Source organism: Microcaecilia unicolor, chromosome 1, assembly GCF_901765095.1.
Source record: "Microcaecilia unicolor chromosome 1, aMicUni1.1, whole genome shotgun sequence".
Taxonomy (NCBI): Eukaryota; Metazoa; Chordata; class Amphibia; order Gymnophiona; family Siphonopidae; genus Microcaecilia; species Microcaecilia unicolor.
This window is the reverse complement of record NC_044031.1, coordinates 689,112,442-689,136,665: the sequence shown is the minus strand read 5'-3', so window position 1 is coordinate 689,136,665 and position 24,224 is coordinate 689,112,442. Positions and strand designations below refer to the sequence as shown.

The following is a 24,224-nucleotide window of genomic DNA, read 5'->3' as shown; positions in this document are numbered from 1 at the left end:
GATAGGGGCTCCAAAACTGAGCCTATACCTGATACTATCGGTCTTCCTGGGGGATCGATAAGAGACTTGTGAATCTTAGGTAAGGTATATATGACAGGATCTAACAGTTTTCTCTTGATAAAATTTATTTATATATATATATTTTTTACTTATTATCATTTTTCCATAACTATTATCCTTTTTTTCCGCATCCTTTCTTCCCCCTTGTTTCAATGAGGAATATCAGATTAATAGACTCATCTATAATTACTTTACAAAAATACCACTTATCCCTTATTTCATCATCATTCCATGAAGCATCGTATGCAATCACTTATGTATTAATATATGACTTTTGATTATTGTTCTATATATATCATGACTGAAATCTTCTCTATAACTCATTCTTCATATAATACGTTTGATCAATACTTTGATCTTTACTAAACCAAAAATCTTTCCCATTATTTATATTCATTATGATATGTTTCATTACATCTATTCATGCTATATTATCTAATTGACTTTATTTTCATTGATGTTCAGCAACCTAAATCAATAGAAAACTATGTTTATGGTTACAACTGTTTCACAATTGCACTATAGCTGTTCATGTTAAAACATAACCATATGCTGTACTGATAATCATTACATTTGCAAACGCCATGCTTGACAGCTCCACAAATGGTGCTCTGTCTCTTTTACAATTCACTTCCGTATTAGAAAATATGACGTCATCACGTTAACGTCTTTATGACGCTCACGCAACTCTTCACAAACGTCTTTTCCTTGGCGTTTTCTTTTTGCCGCCTTTTTCGCCAGTTTATATAGAAAGGACCAGACACCAAATACCCATTTATCTCTTTGGACTAAGCAGGAGAAGGTTCCCTCGTTGGAGCCCACTTTCTTCGCGCTATAGCGAAATCAATGCAAGTTACTCAGGCTTTTTTTTAAAGGTAAGAAGATTTTATTAATTAGCCCAATCGGCGGTTTTTTCATCTTTGGCGTTTCTTTTTTCTTTTTTTCTCTCTCTCATTTCTTATATATGTCTACAGCATAGTATCTGTAATAAGTTAACCAAATATCGGAACTCCCCTTTAAATACTAAGGAGCGCCCCATTAATCATTAGGAAAGGCACTGTTACCTCTGCATGTTATATATTAGACACCTTTTCTTGAGGGGACTATAAGCACTTGCCATTTCCCCTTTAAACATATATATAATCCCTCAACTCCTGTTTATTCATTTTGTAGGCACTGACAACCTCAATTCCGAACAATTGCTATATTTACAAATTTGGTAAGAGAGATTTTCTTTACACATATATATTGTTAACCATACTGATGACGTTGCAGCCATTGCACATAATAAGATCGGACAATCCACATCATCTTATCCAATAGAACCACTATATGATACACGTTTTTAACAAAAAACATTATCAATTTTTATAGTTTTGGAAGTACATTTGTGTATATATATCTATGTATCTATATATGTGTACATACATGATTATATATGTTCATCACCATCACACAAAATTTTTTTTAAAAAAATACAACTCCTCCTTTTTTAAAATATTTTTAAAATATTACTACATGTCTGCCCATATCTTAAAATTGGTTGACATCATGCCAGCTTATATTTCAAAACATAATTTATTGAATTTATCTCTATGATTATCATATGGTTGCTAAAAGTTTTTAAACTCCTAAATCAATATAATTTTATGTAATATCTATGTTGTATTATTTATGTATATATTATTATATTTTTATATTTTTCTGTTCGAAGTGAATACGATGCTGTCATTATCCATTTTTCTAAATTCTTCTTTTTATTGATGATTTTTATTGATGTATCTACATACTTTTTATTGATGTATTTATATGTTTTTATTGATAGACCCCTGAGGCAGGCGCCTTTTTGGCGCCGAAACACGGCCCGTGTCGGGTTTTTGGTTAAATAAAGTACTCCTGTTGTCCCAATCTTGAAGGCCCAGTGTTGCTTTTTTCTTTTTGTTACTCAGCTGTACTGCCATCATCATCTTTGGCTGATGGAGCCTGGGATCCCTCACAGCCTTGATACCTTTGCAGCTGCTGCCCCTAAAAAAATGTACAGTTTCATTCATAGACAAGAAAAGTATGGTGGACAACAAGAATGAGCTGTGGGTTGCAGTTTGAGGATCCCTATTTTTAAGTAAGCATGTTTGTGTCTAGTACAAAATAAAGAAAAGTCTATTAGTTGTAGTAGATAATGTAAGTGTATGAGAGTATGATCAATACAGTGGATTTTAATAAATCGGATTGCTTTTATAGGAACACAAAAACTGTGGCGAAATGACTGAAATTGAAGCCAAGGTCAAATATGTGAAGCTAGCCCGCTCTCTCAGGACTTACGGCGTGTCCTTTTTCCTTGTTAAAGTAAGTCTTATATTAACCATATTTTTCTGTATGTCTCATCACTTATACTGTAGTAGTGTTAGTGTACAAATTGTTTAGAATAGCATACGATTGAGCTTTCATCTGAGTTAAATTACTTAATAAACCTGCTTATTAAATAAATTTAATATACCTGCCATCAGCTTTTCAGACAAGAGTCTCTTTGTTTAAAAAAAAGAAAAGATCAATCAGGTCTTGGCATTTGCAGGATAACCACAAATTGTTTAAGATAATTACAGCTCATCAGTTCTATTAGGTCTTTTTGTAGAACTTTGTACGGAAGATTGGCCTTTGATAAAGCTTCCAGTTCTGTTTATTCATGATTATGCCCCTTTTCTGCCCTATAATACGATGTAATATTCTGTTCTTTCTTTTGTTGCACATTATGCCTGCTTTTGATGTTATGCCCTTCAGATAAACAATCCAGTCCTCGTTCTTATTCCCTGTACATAAAGAGGAGGATTCTATATATGGTGCCCAAAAAATCCGTATGGAAAACATTTCTATCTAAACGTATTCTATACGCAGCGCCTAGATTTAGGCGATTATATAGAATATGCTTAGTTGATATCCCAGTGCCTAAAACTACGAGCATCCATTTATGCCAGCAAAGACATGGAATAAATCCTGGCGCATAGAATTAGGCGCAATTGATCATATTCTTCAACTACACATGTAAATTTCAGAACACCCACAAAATGCCCATAACTACGCGCCTTTTAATCTGTGCATGATAGAAATTAGGTGCACAGTATTACATAATATGCCTAGCGAATTATGTGCGTAAATTGTAATTATTGCTAATTAGTGCTCATTATTGCTTGTTAAGAGCTATTATCAACGCTGATTAGCTTGTTAAGACAATTAACTTATGTGCATTGTTATAGAATATGCTTGGATTTTGGCGCAGATCTCTAGGTGCACTATCTGGAATCTGTGGAAAGGGGGTAATTCTCAAAGTTATGCACTAGGATGATGCATGCTAAGTTAGAAAAGGTACAGAGAAGGGCAACGAAAATGATAGCAGAAGGGGGATGACTTAGGGCTTCAGCATGGAGAACAGACAGCTGAAGGGAGATATGATAGAGGTCTATAAATACTGAGTGGAGTGGAATGGGCAGATATGAATCGCTTGTTTACTCTTTCCAAAAACACTGGGACAAGGGGGCACACAATGAGCTACTAAGTACTAAATTTAAAACTAGAGAAAATATTTCTTCACCCAACATGTAATAAAATTCTGGAATTCGTTGCCTGAGAATGTGGTAAAAGCAGTTAGATTAGCAGCGGTTTAAAAAGGTTTGGATGATTTCCAAAAAGAAAAGTCCATAAGCCATTATTAAGATGGACTTGGAAAAATTACTGCTTACTTCTAGGATACTGTCAAAATGTTAAGGGGTTCTACTTATTATGTTCAAAAGAACACAGCAAACATGTACAAAAATAGAAAGTAGAAAAGTGAGTACCACCAAGTACTATTCTAATTGAATCTCAGGGACGTCTCATATAATTTCATTTGGCTGTATGTGCGACAAAATGCTCTTGTCTACCAGCCATGGCAGTCTTTAATCATTGATGACCCCCTCCATCCAAATTTTATAAGTATTTTATGTGCAAAAATATATATGTTAATGTGAAGAATACTTAAAGCACACACTTAAAAAACAGTAGGAAGGCATCAATTTAAACCACCACTGTTTAACAATCACAATCACTTATCTTGTGTATCTTGTGTATGTATTGAGGATCATCCAGGAACGTTTGTTGTCCCGACAGGACCTGTTTCGCTGGATTGCTTTGTCAAGGGATAATCCTGCAAGACCATCAATACATAATAAAACATTGATTAATATATACTCTCTGAATACCTTCTTCCTGAAAGATTTAGCTCGAGACTTACGGTTTCAACTTCCTGGTACGCCTTATGCTCTCGCTGCGTAAACAGGGAAATGGCGGCGACGTTTTTTAAAGCCTACACCGGAACTGCTATGTATTTCCTGTACGTAGCTGATGACGTGAGCATAAATAGTAGATTGACTATAAGCTCTCAGCTGAAACCTTACAGAAAACACCCCCAATGCATGTATGTATTCCAACCCCCTGATTCAATTGTCCCCAAATTAAAGATCCAATAGGATTCACGCTGTGACAATTTTCTATTACGATTGCCTCCCCTCGGATGTAAGGTAACGTGCTCAATAACTTGACATTTAAGCATTTCAACTGTATGACCTTTGTTAATACAATGTTGCACCAACGGGGCACCTAAATTTCGTGCCATAATTCTTGATCTGTGTTCAATCATGCGTGCATTGAGTGACCTGCTAGATTTACCTATATAGATTTTATCGCAAGGGCCCCTAATGCAATACACGATATGTGTCGTCTGACAGGTGGTGTAGCTGCGTAACTTGTGTGTGTGATTCTTGTGACAAAACACGTCTGATTCAATAGTTAGCTCACATGTTTTGCAGCTCTTTTTGTTGCATTTGAAATGTCCGTGTTTCTCAGATTGCCCGCCTTCATTCACCAACGGTAACATTGCGGGACTCAAGATCTCTTTTAAATTCTTAGCCCGTGAAAAAGCTGTTCTAACTCCCAACTCTTTAAATAAAGGATGTGTGCGCATGATGTCCCAATGTTGTTTGATGATCTTTGCCACCCTTTCACCTCTGGGGGCAAAACGCATCACACATGTCATGGTTTGTTCATCAATTTTGTCACGTTCTCTGCTCTGCAGTAATGAACTTCTATTATTATATCTCGCTCGACGAAAAGCTCGTTTCAAAACCGGTTTAGGGTAACCCCTTGATAGAAGTTTGTTGGAAAACTTGATTGCTTGAGTAACAAAATCTGTGTCAGAAGTACAAATTCTCCTGAAACGAAGGAACTGGGAAGACGGCAAATTATCTCTTAGATGTCTAGGATGACAACTCCCATATTCTAAAATAGTATTCTTGTCGGTAGGTTTGGAATATACTTTAGTCAAGAAACCGCTCATTTCTTTTGTCACTTCAACATCTAAAAAATGAATGGTCTTTTCTGAAGAGGTGATGGTAAACTGAATTTTAGGATGACAACAATAAATAAATGTGCGCTGTACAACATACATGCATATTTACAACCTAGTGCTTAGGCAGGAATATGGTATGTATGAATCACGCTATCTCTTATCTTTCTCCAAACTATCCTATAATTATTGTACAAATCTATTTCTCCTTTTCTATCTTTGTTTTTTTTTTCTCGCTCTTCTCTCTCCGAGAAACTACATTGGCTTCCTGTCAAAGATCGTATCACCTTTAAACTCTGCTCTCTAGTTCACAAAATCCTATATGGTGAAGTACCTGGCTATATGATAGATCTCATCATCCTACCACATCCGGAATACATTCAGACTCTCCCATTCATATCTTAACCTTCATTATCCAAAATGCAATGGCTTAAGTACATGTCCATGTATGCTACCTCCAGTGCAATTTTTCAAGTAAAAAAGGTGCCGGTACTCAAATGCCAGGCCACCCTTCAGGGGTGGGGTGATCACTGAGGAACCCACCCCACAATAGCCAGGCCCCCTGCAACCAGTCACAGAATCTATGACAAGGCAGAATTGGTGTCTTGAGCCTGAGCTCTTTCATTAAAACTGTGGTCCATGGGTCAATTTTAGAAGACACTGGAAACGGTGCCAGTACTCAGTACCCCCTCAAAAAAGCCCTGGCTACCTCCTTCTCTTTCATTAGCACTCAGCTTTGAAATTCTTTGCCGAAGACCTTAAAAACCATCCCTGATCATCTAACTTTCAGGAACTCTCTGAAGACCTTGTTATTTGGAAGTGCTTATTCCACGGCCTCTTCATGTGTCTCCACTGCTGGAAGCGCATCGATCTAGAGACATTTGGACACATCCCCCTTCCCTCTTCCCTCAAAGTTTTCCTACTCCTTCCGTCCATTCCTACTCTTCTCCAGTATCTCTTGTAGGTTTTCTGCTGTATTAGCTTCATTTTACTGCATTGGCGTCTGCCTCTGTGGTGCGTTGTAAGCCACATTGAGCCTGACACTGTTGGGAAACTGTGGGGTACAAATGAGATAATAAATAAATATATAAAACTTAAATAAACTAGATAAACTTAAACTATGTGCACACATATGCTCATATATCTTAGTATTCTAAACATTTACACGTAAATGTTGGCACCTTTTTAATAAAATTACCCCCATGGTGTATGCCTTAACAGATCAGGCTCTCTGCTTGTCACTACCTCAGCTTTTGCTGTCATCACTTATCAATGGCTAAAATAGCAAGCTGGTACTCCTGTAAGATGGAGCAGGAGGTGACAGGAACCAGTGGCATTTAGAGAGTCATATCACTAGCTGGTCAGCGCTTAGTGGGGGTGAAGGAGGCAGTTCGTGAATGGCAAGAAAACCGGAAGAAATTTACATGAAAATATTGATGTGGCAGAAATGGGACATAGCAGGTGAGGATTGTGGAGAAAGACAGGAAGGATTATGCGTAAAGAGACAGGAGTATGGGGGATGTTTAAGATAACTATACAGAACAGTGGAATGAAGTTGCAGGAAAGGGAGAGAGCAAAGAGAGCTTTGAAAAGGATTTTGGTTCAAAAAGTCTGATTTTCCTAGATAAATATGACTAGAATATTAATGTGGTTTGAAAAGTTAGAGAAAAGCCTAACATGAGCAGTGAAACAGTTAAGGACCTTGTTTACTAAGGCGCGCTAGCTTAGTATACAGGGCCTTACATTTGTTGGTTACATTTCACCATCTTAGTAATGACTATTATGGTAATACTCCAGTTTTATGTGTTACATGTAATTATATTGTCCCTTTCAGTTGAGCTGGTTTGTCCTGTTATCTAGTACATGAATTATTCTCTCTGGGTAAAGCTGTTAAACCTCATATCAGTTGCTTGAAATTCATGATTTGTGTCCGCTTTTCACACCAAAGAGGCCTCTCTGTGTGTAGAGTATTTTGGCTCTCATGCTGTAGTCATTTGAATCATCCTGATGTTTACTATAAAATAAATTAGCTGTACCCAAACTGTTAAATATTAAAGGCTTTCAAAGTAAACACTGGGGTATCTCAAACTTCTATGAAGCTAGGAGTTTTTAACTATTACTTTTCTTGATCATCTCAAACTCTTCTACTAGTATATGGCCCAAGTTTTGAGTTGTTTGAGCTCCATGGTACCTGTCTTTGAATGGAATTGGAGTAAACATTTTAGGAAAATATTTCCTCCTCTGAAAACTCGCTTGGGTATATAAAAGCTAGAGTACTTTGTTTTCTCTTTGCTTTAAATCAGATTTGTTCAGTCTATGTCATGGTGACATGACTGACCGGTCACTGCTGTAGTTCATTATTTTCTTTGTGTATGATTTGTTTTCCTGAATACAGTATGACCATCAAAGGTAAAAAGACTAATGTGTCTTTAATCTTAAAAAAATGAAAATCAGTCATTTGCGTGATGAAAGATTCACCTTTGTAAAGCAGAAACTAATGGTGATCTGGAGAAAAAAAAAGGAAGCCGAATAGTTTTAGTTCAGTGGGGTAGAACTAAAATGTACCTTTTTAAATACTTATATACAGATATTCTATTTAGTGTACAAATCATGTTCTGCATACATAAACATATTTTTCCATGTTTATATGATATCTAATAATACCAATTTATTAGATTGCTTCAAAAATTTAAGTTATTTTTTTTAAACTAAAGCAAAGAAGGATAAAGATAAAATGGTTGATATAGTATATTTGGATTTTCCAAAAGTATTTTATTTATTTCCACAATTTCTAGACTATGCTATTCCATGTACATACATTTTACAATTCAACATTCATAATAACATGGCGCAGATACAAATAATAAAACTAAAAAATATAACTATAATCAGATGTATAATCACATTAAATGCCAACTTCATAGTTAAATCAGTTCTGCCTCGGACTGTTTAAAGGCATCTTGAAATAAGAGCCTTTAACTGTTTCCAAAATTTCATATAGTCCTTCATAGTAATGATAATGTCCCTCATGAGAGACTCTTCAGGAACTTACTACAAAGTTCATTAAAGCATTTTGTAGTAAGTAACTTATTTTCTGGAGAGGATGCGTCAGGGGTGGAGAATGGGCATGAACGTGCTATCCAGACAGTGTGCTCTGGTTAGTGCATCCATAATGTCCAAAATAGGAGGCAGTAAATGCTCCGATATCAATTTGTTTTCAGGTTACATTAGCGCACAACCTGAAAAAGAAATACTGGAAATTGCCTTATTTCCTGTGTGCACTGGAAATGGGCTTAGCATGCAGGAATGTCCCTTATTAGCACACACTCTGCCCATTTACTAACAGAGTTTAGTAGACATGCCCCTGTACCCCATATTTTGTCCCCAAATGGACATTCTTGGCTCCTTTTGTATAATTCTTTCCAACTTCTGTTGAGTTGGAAAGAATAACAACTAAAAAACAAAAGTGTCTCTGTGCATCTCCTTGGTAGTGAACAGACAACGGATCAGTTGGGTTTGTGTCCCACTGTGTGACATAACCACTCAAAGCCCATCCCTATGATCGTTCCTTCTACTGTCCAGAGCTGTGCAGCAGGGAATGTTGAGTTAACTTCTTGGTTTTTGGTGAAGGGAATAACAAACATTTTCTCCTTTGTGGGTATGGATTTTTTTTCCTTAGTTTCACAGGTTGATTCTTTTATAGCCTATTATGTTGCTGAAACACATACCAGTCAAGTCTAGTCATTTCCCCTCTCTGCCTGCTTTCTCTGTCCAACAAATTAGGGCTTCAGTATAGATTGGAAAGAAAAGGTTACAACAGAAATTAAATCTGTAACATTCCAGTTGGATGTATCATCGATTTAAGTACAGCCACAGAAATAACAGCTCTCTGTAGAAAAATCCAGCTGGGAGATGCATCCAAGAGAAGTGTTGTGATGTGATATTCTATATGATCACTCTTCTTGTTTCGGCGTTCTGTAAAAAAAAAAAGTCCAGCTGCTCGACTTTACTGCTTCTGCTATCCCTTCTTGTTTCAAGCTTTTGTCTATGAGAGAGGCATTTAATAATGATTTTTGCAGAACACAGTAAGAATGATTTATAGATATTTTATATAGTTATAGAAGGGGTTATGTTTTAAGATGGCTCCTATAAAATGTTCAAAAATGCACCTATGTGTTGTCATAAAACATGCTATTAAAATAATCCACAATACTGCACAGATTCTTTCAAATACCTGCTTAGAGAGTGACAGAAATATCTGTGTACTCGCGTGCATTATTGAAAGTACACACGTACATTACAGCAGCTTCCGCCACTTCTGTGCCCAGACTGCACCTCTAGCAATGCCTATGCACAGATGTATAAAAGTTTGGTTGCGTGTGTTGGCATGCATATTTATTTACTTAAAACATTTATAGACCTCCTATAAACTAGTCAGTTTCCAAATATAAACATATATAATTAAAATACCATCAAAATAACAAAGAAATTACAAGCTTAACATACAAAATAAAAAAATATTGATCTCTGTGTTACATCACATGACTACTATAGCTGCTTCAAAAATGCTGTCACATATTTTCTTAAACTGCATCGAGCTACCACAAAGGTGAAGTTGGTCAGGAAGTGCATTCCATAGTGAGATTGCTGCTGACACAAAGGCCATAGTCCGTGTGTCAGCATAATGTAGTTGATTCACAACATCCATTGAAAGTCTCATAGCTGTTTGTGATCTCGGTACCCGTCGCGACTGATAGATGGACAAAGATTCCTTCAAATAACATAGGGCCGCGAGATACAAAGTCTGATAAACAAGTGTTGCGTGGTTTTACAAGAGGGTACAAATTTTATTGATAATTGAAAGGGTCCCTTGAATTATTAATAAAATGTTTCATCATCCAGGCTTATTTTTGAAAGTGATCGCCGGCGATCTTACGACATAAATCAGGAGATCGCCGGCGATCTCTCAAAAGTGGTGAAATCGGCATTTTTGGCATAATCGCTGCTTTCCCGTCGCCGCGCTGGCGAAAGTTCAAGGGGGCGTGTCGGTGGCGTAGTGAAGGCAGGACATGGGCGGGCATGGGCGTGGCTACCAGATGGCCAGCTTTCAAGGATAATGGGGAAAAAAAAGCAGCGTTCATCAGTATTTCGCCGGGTTTACTTGGTCCTTTTATTTTCAAGACCAAGCCTCAAAAAGGTGCCCCAACTGACCAGATGACCTCATAGTCCCCCAGTGGTCACCAACCCCCTCTCACACTAAAAAAATACAAATAAAAACCTTTTTTGCCAGCCTGTATGCCAGCCTCAAATGTCATACCCAGCTCCCTGACAGCAGTATGCAAGTCCCTGGAGCAGTTTTTAATGGGTGCAGTGCACTTCAGGCAGGCAGACCCAGGTCCACCCCCCCCCCCCCCCCACCTGTTACACTTGTGGTGCTAAGTGTTGTGCCCCCCTTTACCCATAAGGGCTATGGTAATGGTGTAGAGTTGTGGGGAGTGGGTTTGGCGGGGATTTGGGGGGCTCAGCACCCAAGGGAAGGGTGCTAAGCACCTGGGAGCTATTTGTGTATTTTTTGAACATTTTTAGAAGTGCCCCCTAGGGTGCCCGGTTGGTGTCCTGGCATGTCAGAGGGACCAGTGCACTACAAATGCTGGCTCCTCCCATGACCAAATGCCTTGGATTTCGCCGGGTTTGAGATGGCCGGCAGTTTTTTCCATTATTGCTGAAAAACAAAACCGGCGAACTCTAACCCGGGGAACTCTGGCATTTGGCTGGGCTAAACCATATTATCGGAAAAAAAAGATGGCCAGCCATCTTTTTCGAAAATACGGTTCCGGCCAGCTGTTGCGCCGCCGCCAAAATAGATCGCCGGCGACCTATTTCTCCAGCGACGTTTGATTATGCCCCTCATCATCTCCCGAGTTGGTCTAATCTGTGGTTACCCTCTACTTCCTTTGTACTGTGTGGATTCGTCATAGAGGTTTTTCCTGTTTACTGTTCCTGATCCTGGTTTTACAAGAACCATTTACTGCATTTGCAGAACTCTGAGCTGGTCTTGCTGGGATGCTTTTCTTCAATACTCAGTAACATTTTGAAGTGTTAGATGATGTTTCTAATATTGTATTGTAATCCTCCTAGATAGACATTTTAAAGATTTTCTCTCATTCTGTCCACCGTCCTACACAATCCAAGTCAGTAGACGCATGCATAGTAACTAACACATTCCCCTGCTCATTCAACCATAGCGCTGCTAATTGATTTGCTGGTTTTTCCTTTCAGTTGCTCATCATCATCTCTGCAATCCCAGCCTTGAATGATGTGAATCCAAATCAGTACTGTATGAGAGGGGAGTTTGTGTGTATGTGTGATTTTTTTTTCATAACTTTTATTTTCAATTACAAATATTACAAAGAAAACAAAGAATAAACTAGTCCACATCATGGGGATATAGTGAGAAAATAAAAAGGAAAATATCAGAGAAAGATAAAACAACAAAAAAGGAGTGTGTATGTTTATGTAATGGCCCTTCAGTTCCTCGTGGTGGTTCTCAGCTGTAGTATCAGAATATCCAGGTACAAGTTGTTAATCCTTGCTTGTGCACCTCATAGAACTCATTTATTTTATGCCTATTTTCTGCTTTTAGGCTGTTCTTCAGTGTTTCCATGTTCCTTTAGAAAGCGCTGTTTGTGACTTTCAATAACTAAATGGCCTGTAGTAGGTACTGTATTGTATTTTTGTGCCTGGTTATTATGGTTCCAGTAACATCAGATACGTATACTGGAGTCAGTTGCTTTGCCCGCTATCCATTGGTCTGGACCCTATAGTTTATAGCTTGTAAGCTTTTCACTATTGCCATTCTGGCATTTTAATTATTTTATTTATTTGGTGCATTTTACCCCACATTTTCCCACATAAGCAGGCGCAATGCGGCTTACATTAAGTCAAGAGTATACAATTCAATATAGAGATGGCACAGAAACAGAATGTGACAGGAGGGGAAGGTACACAGGATGACACGGGCAAAGGACAGGGGTGAAGAGCCAACAAGTGGTAGACGTTAAACAGTGGAGTAGCCAGGGGAGTAAGCCTTGGCGAATAAGAAGGTCTTTAAGGACTTCTTGAACTGCTGATGGTCGACGAGCTCCTTAAGCTGTCGTGGCAGGACATTCCAGGATTTTGTGCTGATGAAGGGGAAGGACGAAGCATAAAGAATCTTGTATTTTACATGCCTACAGGTGGGCTAATGAAGATGGAGGTAAGTCCTTGCAGAGCTCTGGGCATTTCTAGAGGGCAGGTCAATTAGAGTAAGCATGTATTCAGGGGCTTCTCCATAGATTATCTTGTGTGTAAGTGAACAGATTTTAAATGTAATATGGTCCTTGATAGGTAGCCAGTGTAGCTGAAAACGGAGCGGCTGAGCAGGAACAAAGTGTGATTTCCCCAGGATAAGTCGTGCGGCTGTGTTTTGAGCCATTTGAAGCTGTTTAAGAATATAGTCCCGGCAACCGGCATAGATCCCACTGCAGTAGTCTATATGGGACAGGACCAGCCACTGAACAAGGGTATGGAATAGCTCCCGTGTTAAGAAATGCCTGATACGCTTCAGCCTCCACATTGCATAGAACATATGTTTTGTGATGATTTGCACTTGATTGTCCAGCACAACTCCTAGGATTCTCAGGCTGTTGGAGATTGGAAGTTTGTAGTCCTTAACGGCGAGTGTTCTGTGGACAACTTTACAGTACTGGGACGAAAGGATAAGACATTGTGTTTTGTCTTTATTAAGCTTAAACAAAAACGCCTCTGCCCAGGAATCCATGCATTGTCTTTGTTCCTATTTTTTTTTTTATTCCGTATTGGATTGGGTTCATGCTTTCTTGGGGCCAGTCATTAAAGGATCCACAGGTTGTATGATCAAGACCCACTTTGTACCAAATAAGGTACTTCCTTGGGGCAGAAGAAGCAGAACTGTAATTCAAAAACCTGTCAGTGATAGCTTAAGCGCTTGCCAGTGATCTTATTTCAACCTACAACAAACTGACTTAAAGCACAGATACTTAACTGTCAAAAATCATTACGATAAAATACACTGTGTGAACATAGCTTGCTAAAAATAGTTCTCATCTACAGTGTCAGACACAGCTGAAACTCACACAAAGCTGAAATCATTTAACAATTTAAAATTGTACATTAGAATATTTGTGGCACACTTGATGAAGGTTGTAAAAACTGTAAAAATATGTCATATACTGTGTACTGACCTCCTATTGCTATTGGCAGAATTTGTTCATATGGCATTTGGATAGGTTAAGTGTCATAAAAATCTACATGCTGAACACATTCTCATAAATATTCATGAAATTACTTTAGAAGAAGAGTATTTCTTTTTAGAATATGATTAATAAATATGATATTTAAAGAATATAAGAATAGACAAATCTTGGTGATGTTTTCTTTTTGTATGTTTTGTACTACCTTTTATCTAAAGAAGAAAACTGTACCCCATTTTTTTCTGTGGAACCAGAAAAATGTTTATATGTACATATCCCTTTGAATTTACTTCTACTAGGCAGCAGTAGCATGTTACTGGTAGTATTGGTGGTTTACAGCTATAAAGCATTCCTCTCTTATTGGCTTGGTCCTATAGATCTTCCTTTTTCTTAGTCCTTTAAGCCTTCATTCACAACCAGCTGGGTATTTTCCCCCCATTTTAATACACTCCTATTTTTCCTGTACCGGTCATTACTGCTGTAGATCCAAGGCCAGAACTTTGCATCATAAGCTCTAAATCCAGCCACCAAGTGTCGCTATTAACAGTGATCATCACTCCCCTCCCCTGAGGGACTGTGAACACTGCCTCCACATCATCCCCAGCCATCCAGCCTGGGATGTAGAAGACTTGATCTTTGAATCAGACAGGGGGCTATCTTCATGGGAATAAGCAGTCTTGTCATTGAGCTACTCTGTGAGCCTCTCCTTCCTTTTTAATGGATGAAGGAAGCCATTTCATAATATTAAGAGAGATGCACAGAGAACTCATAAACTTTAGTGCATGAACTCTGAGTTTTGCCACAAGGTGTTGCTATTGTGTGATGGCTGCAACTAAAAGGATGTACTCTCATATGAGGAAAGGCTTAAGAGGCTAGGGTTCTTCAACTTGGAACAGAGATGGCTGAGGGAAGATATGATAGAGGTCTACAAAATCCTGAGTGGAGTAAAATGAGTAAAAATGAATTGATTGTGTACTCTTTCAAATAGTGCAAGACTAGGGGACACTCCATGAAGTTAGTAATACCTTTAAAACAAATAGGAGAAAATATTTTGTTTTCACTCAAATAGCTAAGCTCTGGAACTTGTTACCAGAAGATGTGGTAAACAGCAGTTAGCGTATCTGGGTTTAAAAAAGGCTTGGACAAGTTCCTGGATGTAAAGTCCATAATCTGCTATTAAGATAGACATGGGGAAAGCCTCTACTTATCCTTGGGATCAGTAACATGGAATCTTGCTAGTATGTGGGATTCTGCCAGTACTTGTGATCTGGATTGACCACTGTTGGAAGCAGGATAGTTGGCTAAATTGACCATCAGTGTGACCCAGTATGGCTATTATTATGGTCTTATGTTGTTAATCTTCTCCTCCCCCCCTCCCAATATGGAAATAGCCTACTAATGGTCATGAAGGCCCTCAGAAGCATGTTAGAGAGAAGTTCATGAAGTGTTGATAAGAGGAAGATAATTACGGGCCAGTAAAACTCCGGTGTCACAGGCAGGAGCAACTGGTCAAACTGATGGAGGAGTAGCCTAGTGGCTAGAGTACCAGGCTGACAACCAGGGAAGCTAGGTTCAAATACCACAGCTGTTCCTTGTGATCTTGGGCAAATCACTTAACTCTCCATTGCCTCAGGTACAACCTCAGATGACAGGAAAAATACCTAGTGTATTATTTATTGCATTTGTACCCCACATTATCCCACCTTTTTGCAGGCTCAATGTGGCTTACAGGGTGTTAATATGATATAGTCATTACATAATATTAGATACAGTCGGTGATAAACTGGAGGTAGAAGAGGAATAAGTTAGAAGGTGTTAGGTAAGGTTGTGTGAGGGGTGTTTTAAAGCATTTGGGTGGTATAAGGAGTGATTTGTTTCATTAAGGATTATTTTTGTAGGCCTTGTTGAAGAGATGTGTCTTCATAGATTTGCGAAAGCTGGTTAAGTTGTCTGTATCTGATTGTAACTCAACTTGAGCTATTACTATAAAAGGTGTGAAGTAAATCTAAACAAACAACTAAAGAAATAAACTGTTACCATGTTTTTATTCCAGGAAAAAATGAAGGGTAAAAACAAGTTGGTTCCTCGCTTGCTGGGAATTACCAAAGACTCAGTGATGCGTGTGGATGAAAGAACCAAAGAAGTGCTACAGGAATGGCCTCTGACAACTGTGAAGCGTTGGGCAGCCTCTCCAAAGAGCTTCACCTTGGTATTTTCTCAGTGTTATAAAGGAACCATTTACAAAGTGTATTGAATGCTCAGCTCTGATTTTGTCTTAGGAATGGCAATGTCCTGAAGAGGGTTCTATTTATCTAAACACCAACACCCCTGTCCAGTATTTGTGGGAGATGGTGGCATTAAATACTGTCCAAGATGATTCTTAGCAGTACTCACACACACTCCTGTGTGTGTTTTGGGGCACACAGATTCACTAGAGCATCAGTAAGTCAGGGGCATAGCCACATGTGGGCTTGGATCTACCGAGTATGGGCTCAGGTCCATAGCTATGGAAGTTTCAGCAGTACTACATCTTCCTTCCTTAGCAAGTGTTGCTCTGACTTCAAAGGGTCTCCAGCAGCAGCAGCGATTCCCGCACGCTGCCTGCTAGTAACCCAGAAGCCTTCCTTCTGCTGCATTCTGCCCCCCTCTGTGACAACTTCCTGTTTCTTCATGGGCAGAATGCGGCAGAGGTGAAGCTTCTTGGTTATTAGCAGGCAGCATGTTAGACTTGCTGCTGCTTCTGGGGACCCTTTGACAAGAGGGACACTTCTTAAGGGAGATGGGGGAAGATCCAGAAAAGTGCTGGACAATGGGAGGGAAGAATGAAAGATAGGGGGAAAATTGTTGGACATGGGGGGTGCAGGGGAGGGAAGGGAAGGAAAGAGATGCTGCATGTGGGGGAGGGAAAAGAGGGATAATTTTTAGATATGGGGAGAGGGAGGGAGAGAGAGATGCTGGATGGGAAGGGGAAGAGAGGAAGAGTTGTGGGTGCCAGTGGGGTAGGGGATAGAAAGAGAGATGTTGCACAGGGGGGAGAGGGGCGGGAGAGGGAGAATTGTTGACACAAGGGGGGACGGGAGGGGGAGATGTTGGACACGAAGGGTGGAGGGGATTAAGGGAGAGATGTTAGACCCCAGGGCACAAGAAAGGGAGAGAGAGAGATGTTGGACAGTGGGAGAGAGGGGGAAATGCTGGGCATGGCGGTGGAAGGGAGAGAGATGCACAGGAGAGGGAGAAAGAAGGATATATTGGATCTAGGGGCGGAAGGGCGTGATGGAGGGGTGCTGGATAATGAAAATGAGCGAAGAGAGAGAGGGAGAAATGCTGGACCAAGGGCGTAGTTTGACTGATTCATTTGGGGGGGGGGGGGGCAGAAAGTAGAGCTTAGCACATCAGCATATTCATTTATATACATATTCATTATGGTAATTAAAAACCCACACCAGAGTAAAACACTGAATATGAAGCCAGCATACCAAAATAGTAAAGATATATCTTTAACTGAAATGAGCCAGCACCATGAGAAATTTCTCTCATTATGCTCCCTCTCACATTCACACAAATTAGTAGGGAGATAATACACTTTCCCTGTCCCCCTCCCTAGGCCTGATACCAGCACCCTCCCTTTTTCTCCTTCTTCAAATTCCAGCTCTTCTCCCTCCTTATCAGCAAAAAAATATCCTGCCTCCACCACCCCCCAAGCAGGCAGCACTCCCTGCTCATCATCACCACCACCTTACAGGCAACACCTTTTTTTCTATCTTCCTTCCCCAAAGGCAACACTTGCTCCTCGGGCATTACTCTTTTTCCTCTTGGTCCTCTCCCCTGACAGCACTTACCCCAAGGGTCGGCTCACAGCAATCTGCTGCCTGAGGCAAGGGATGAGGTGGCATCCCCCAGGCACCCAAAAGAGAGGGGTCCCCTGAAAACTCTGATCAGGAGAGAGGGTGAGAAGGTCCCCTTGTTCTAAACACTAGTTGGACAGTTTCCCTAAGAAAAAAAGAATGCAATTTATATTCCTAAACTAAACAAAAAATTGCCAACACTGGTTACTTAACAGAATTATTTGTGTTAAATTATGGTGCCCAAAGCTCTAATATATATATTAAAAAAAATACTGACCCCTTGACTGCATTGTCACAGTGTTAAATGCAAGCATATATTCTGTATCCACAGGAGCCTTCTTCATGCAACAATGAGTGCAGAGCTGAACTAGAGCATTTCCTCACAGAATTCATCATACAGAATAAAATCCGATTCTGGTTTCATGTCAATATCACCAATATAATCCCTCTCCAGTAGCAGACATATTGGGCCCGGTATTCAGCCCGCAGCAGTCAGTGTTTTGCTAACCGCAAATTCCCAGATATTCAATGCCAGGCCCATGTCGCGATACCAGCATTGAATATTCAGGCATATGCAGCTGGATAAAACATAGTTGTTAAATGTGATATTCAGCACTTAACCGGCTGGCTAGGATAAACTGCATGAAGATAAGTGTGTGTTTTATTCAGTCCTATTTATGCAGTTATCCTAACCAGTTAAATGTTGTATCCTCCTTACAACTTACCATACAAAAATATTCAACTTGTGATCATCACCTCAGGAACAGCATATGTTCCTTCCCCTGCCAGACAGTTGTTTAAAGTAGACGGGTTTCTGTTTGCATCATAACTCTATATACAAGATGTGAAAAACACTGGAGTTCAGCATCTTTCTTTTGGATGACAACTAGGGCCTCCAAGCCTGCTTTAAAATAGGGCCAGATACTTTATAAATTAACACAAATCCTACAAGAAGACACTCAAAACCTACACAGAAATCTTAACACACTATAACAGCCCTATAACCTATGAAAGACAGTTCTATAAATATTACACTGGGCTCTAGAGCACCAGTATACCCTGCTACTGGGAAACTGAAAGAAGCTGGACTGTTGCATATTCCTACAAAGACACTACATGCTTGCAGAATCATTCACCTTGGTCGCACATGCCCCTCCTTTGCTCCCCCCCCCCCCAAACTACACCATGTGCTGGACCATGGGGGGGGGGAGAGGACAGGATGGAAGAAAGAAGGGATTATGGAAATGGCAGGCTACAAGGGTGGACAGAGGATAAAGAGAGCAGGTGCTACACTAGAAGAATGGAGGGAGGAAGATGCTAGGGATGGTGGAACCCTGTGGGAGAGGCCAGAAGGTAGATGAGAAGGGTGGAAAGGAAATGAATGAGAGGATAGTGATTACAGAGGGTAGAGATATAGTAATGGGGAGTAGATTAAAGATGAAAGGGAGTAAAAGACTGGGGTAGGAGTGAGATGGTGAATGGGAGAGCTAGTGAGTGAGAGAAAGAGATGAAAATTTGAATTGAAAAATACAAAGGAAGGAGAAGAGTTAGAAAGAAGATGAAAAAGACAACTGCTTGAAGTAGGATTAGCAGAAGACAGGAAAGCAGAAAAGTGAAACTGGAACCAACATAATGGAAAAATAAAATGCCCAGACAACAAAGGTAGAAAAATGCATTTTATTTTGAATGTTTTAAATGGAGTTTGTTAGCTTTGAGAAATGTGGATAGCAGATGTGTTTAGTAGAATAGACAATGGATTTTTGTTTTTATTTCTCCAGTATTGTAGTATGTGCCAAGTTTAACTTCTTAGGGTTCCCAGTTCAAGTTTAGTCTAAATATTTTTATTTCTAATTTGTGGTTGTTCTGTGTTTGGTAAGGGTCTGTTGGTGTGATAGTACTGGCAGGTGAGGAGATCAGAAGGGAGGCCCTCCTTTATTTTCTGACATGGGCCCTAGCAAGTCTAACACTGGCCCTGACCATTGCTGTATAGTTGGTGGGGATCCGCAAGCATCCCAGCTGAGGACCTGCTGTAAAGTTGGGCGGAACTCCCTTCTACAAGCTCTGCAGTCAGCAACCACATTCTTGAGTCACTGACAACTAAGCACGCTGCTGCCTGCCAAGCTTGGTAAAAGGGAGTTCTGGCCACCTTCGAGGAAGTCTTCAGCTGACAAAGCTTGGGGGATCCTAAAAGTATTTTATTTTGAGGTGGGGGTAGGGTGGGGTAGATATATTTGTATGCCCATCCACTTTGAACAAGCCTACCCAAAATTGGCTCTCTGGCTATGCTACTGCAATAAGTGGAAAGTTGATTGAGAGTAAGGAACTGGGACAGGATAGTTTTGGGTGCTTTAGGCCTCAAATGTGGAAACTGTTCAAATATCAGCTGTCATTAGCTCTATAACGTATTGATGTTAATTCCAGGCTGCCATTCTTCTTACATGGCTTGCAATCAAACACCTTAGGATGGAGGAAGGCTGTCTTGGAACTATTATGAAGAAATAAATGTTCTCTGTTTTATCTCAAACAGGACAGGCAACACTGCCCCCACCCCCAACCAATCTGCTATCCCTTCTTCCCAGTAAATCAGTTCTCAGTGAGGCTCAACAGTAATTTCACAGAGTGGTTTTATTATGGCATCTGCATTGCAAACTTAACATTAACAATGTGATAAGATGCACAATGTATAAATGCAACTTCAAACCTATTTTTTGATAACCACCCTTGCAGTAGGATGGCCAACGTTAGAGACACAGCTCTTGACCCTTTTCATCAAGCCTTTTATTTAAAGCCTTTATTTGAACACTTTAATCACCCTTACTTATGAACTGTATACGTCCAGTATGATTAAGGGGTCTGCTCAAGTTTGGGGCTGTCGTTGCCTCACTTGTATCTTTTCAGCCTTTCTTTACTATGAAATCCCATTCTGCCAAAGTCTGGGGTTAGCCACAGCCACTTTGCCTTCGTAACTCATAACTCCTGTCCCCTCCATAGAAAATGGAGACAGAATATTCATTGCTATCACCACTACCATCATAAATAATTGTGACCCAAATTCATGCTTACAGGCAGAATTGACATTTTCTTGTTTGCTAATATACTTCTCTGTCAGGGGCTGACCTGCCCACTGATGCTGGAACAAACTGTCCTTTCTAATGAAACCCTGTTCTGGGCAAGCTAGGGGGGAGCTAGTGAGGCTGGCCAAAAAGATGGTGCCAGACCTGCACCAGACCCTCTTCAGTCATCCCAAGAAGCCACCCATAGCTCTGTGCTGTAGCTCATAGTTTTGCCCACTGGTTCTAGCCCCTTCTGATGACCCTGCCTAAAATGCCCACCTGCTCCCCTTCCTTCCCACCTTGACTCTGACCCTGGCCTCTACCCTAGCCTTTTTCATAGGTGCCCCAGGCAACCACCTGTTTGTGCCTGACCACCCTATTCGGAGGCGGCCAGCCCCTTTCCTTTATGAAAGGAGCAGTAGGAGATGTGGAGGTATAAGAAGAAAGTACTGAAGAAGAATGGGGGGAAAAAACATCAAAAATATTTTGCAATAGTGATGAATACTAATAATGGATCTAAAACCTAGATGTGCAAAAACATGAATTGAAATCGGTTGTAAACACTGAGTTTTTCAATCTTCCTTAAATAATAATTACCAAGAAGTATATTTTCTCTTGCAGGATTTTGGCGAATATCAAGAAAGCTACTATTCAGTGCAAACCACTGAAGGAGAACAGATCTCTCAGCTCATTGCAGGCTACATAGATATCATTTTGAAAAAGGTAGGAAAGTTAAAGATGAGTCTGATGGGATAGTAATGTTCTCACAGAGGGCACCTTACCAGTTTGCTCGACCAAAGCCCTGTGGTGAAAAATTTCAAAGGACTTGCAAATCTGAGTAATATTCTAGATATGTTGTAAACTTTAAATTCTGAGCCAAAATGCATTCCTCTGGAATTAAATCCCTTTAAATATAACTGTCTTATGTAAAGATCTGCTTTCCTACTTCATTTAATAATTGTGTCAGCTTTTGATGTACCGCCATTTGTTGATACACAAGTCAGTTTACAAAGTACAAATGCTGGCAAAGAGGTTAACAGATGCAGACCAAAGATAAAGGTACAGTACAAAACTCTGAGACCAGTAGAAGAGCCGAGGAAGAAAGTATATTAATTGAAGACACTTGGACCAGGGTACAGAGGGACAAGGGGTATCCAGTAGGGGGTATGTGCACATGTGGCTCGTATGGAGGTGTATTTTCAAAGTACTTAGACTTTCAAAGTTGCATAATAACCCACGGAAGTTTGTAAGTCTAAGTGCTTTGAAAATGAGCTCCATGGGCACCTAAAAATTTAAAGTACATGCAGATTCCTTGTGTGTGCATACACCTATGAATTAATATGTGCACAATTGATTTACTTGTGCAAAACAAATTCTTGTGCTCAAATAATGCACGCAAAAAGTAAAAATGTGTGTTTAAAAAACATGCAAAACTTTCATTTAAAATAATCATAAAGTCTAATCAAATACTTTTTATGATCTTGGCCATGCACATCCATAGTAACCAGGAAGATTGCAGGGGGATGTTAAGGCCAAGTGGTTAAGAGTGACTGAATGATTATATACGTACTATAGCAAAAGGCATTTGTGCTTTTATAGTTTTTAGTTTTGAAACAGGATATACAACCTATAAGACATTGTAAGATTTCTTATTTTACAATGGCAATAAATGCTTAGCTATATAGCATATGTATAAATGGACTGGCATTTACACCTTTTCCGAGACAAGGCAAGTATTAGCAAAATGTTTATTTGGACTTGGAGTTTGCATGAATGATCAAGAGGGTAAACATGCTTACTTAATTTTTCTTCTCCTTAACTGGCTCTTCTAAGATGTTCACTTTTGTAAAATCTAGCACTTGCATACTCAAAACCCCAACTGATATTGTTCTTTTTTTGAGTCTGTTCCATACTAAAATGTCTATTCTGCTGGACATGCCAGCTGTTGAACATGTATTTCCTGGTATCCATATATGTTTTGCAGAAGGTTCTACCTTCAGTGATGTCCCAGTTCTTATCTAAGCAAAGTCACGCTTAGAGTTGATCACAGTAGAAGATGGCAAAAAAAGGTTCAGTTGGCCCAATAAGTCTCCCCAGTGGCCTTACTTTAGGTAGTTAGGCATATACATTTCTGTTAGACCAACATGGTGTCTCCCCATGTCTTACCTGTCCTCAACTCTGTTCCTTCTACTGCCCTGTCTTTCTGTGTAATGTTTAAATATCAGCATGGTGCTGGCCTCTGCTGGTTAGTTACAGCAGGCATTGTCGACTTTTTTTTTTTGAGTCTTATAAATCCCATTCTTATTACAACACTGATACCCTCTGCTGTGTGTTTACTTCCCAAGGTTTGTAATCGAGACATCAAAATATCAGCCACCCTGCGCCTGTTGATGTTGGGATTCTAACTATGGCTGCTTCATAGACTAGAGAATCTAAATATGTATGAGAAGGGGGATATGTTAGAGACATTCACATTTCCCAGAGGAGTTTATGTACAAACAGGAATATTTTTCAGTAGAAAGCAAATTTCCAAACAATGACCATGATATGTGGCTCTGAGGGAGAGACTCAGGAATAACATAAGGAAATATTTCTTTACAGAAAGGGTTGTTTATATTCAGAGGCTAAAAACAGTAAGAGAATTCAAGAAAGCCTGAGACTGGGGCAGAGGAATCCCCACGTTTGAGGATAAAGCTTGAAATGGGATACATCACTACTATGTCTTTGGTCCTTTTCCTTCTCATTTTATATAGCATTTTAATTTTCACTCCCTCTGCTCCAAATACAGTATATAAGAACAGAATAATCTCTACAGTACAAACTTTATTCTTATTAAATCTTACAATGTCAGAAAATGCAAAAGAGCAGTAAATTGGAAATACAGAATGAATTTCAAATAAAAGCTTAGGAAAAAATTAAGTTTCACCTTTAACTTTGCACCAATTACCTTCATTTTTTAAATTTGTTAAACAGAGAATTCATATTCTATTATTATTCAGAAACAAAGCAAAGATCGTTTTGGGCTGGAAGGAGATGAGGAATCTACCATGTTAGAAGAATCTGTTTCTCCTAAAAAGTAAGTTTGCATGAAGGCATGTTAGACTCAACAAAGAGAACAGACTGTGAGGCCCTGGTACTAATGTGCGGTAAGCAGTTACCACATGAATTACCATGCGGTGATATAATGCATGGCCATGATACAATTACTGTGTTGGCATGGCAGCGCACACATTCTTGGGCAGGTTGTGGGCAGGGAATGCGCATGGACCAAACCTTGCATTTAGCATGTAGTAACTTAACTGTTCCTGTCACTATTTCAGACAGCACAGATACACTTACGACCTCCCATTTGTCAGCCCACTTAAATTGCAATAAAGGGTGCATTAAATGTATGAGAAGAAGCTGGGAATGTCTCCAACATTTACTTCATAAGTTTTGCACTTACTGCATGATATGTTTGAAACTTCACTTCGATTAAAGGGCCACCTTATCTGTCAGTTTCAGAGATTTTTATTCTGAAAATGAATTGTCTTTTCTTTTTTTTTTTTGGAACATTGAAGGACTCATGTACTAAGAACTGATCTATTTATGACTTGCTTACTTAAGGGAAAGGGGATGAAATTTT

At 39.5% G+C, this 24,224-nt stretch overlaps 1 protein-coding gene across 1 annotated transcript in view; it reads left to right on the top strand.

Moving 5' to 3' along the window:
- The window catches only part of TLN2 (talin 2), a 523,010-nt gene that overhangs the window by 195,493 nt on the left and 303,293 nt on the right, over nucleotides 1-24,224 (top strand). The window contains 4 exon segments of the mRNA XM_030188409.1: nucleotides 2,299-2,403; nucleotides 15,755-15,910; nucleotides 21,221-21,322; nucleotides 23,599-23,675. Coding sequence (XP_030044269.1) covers nucleotides 2,299-2,403; nucleotides 15,755-15,910; nucleotides 21,221-21,322; nucleotides 23,599-23,675 — 440 coding nt within the window.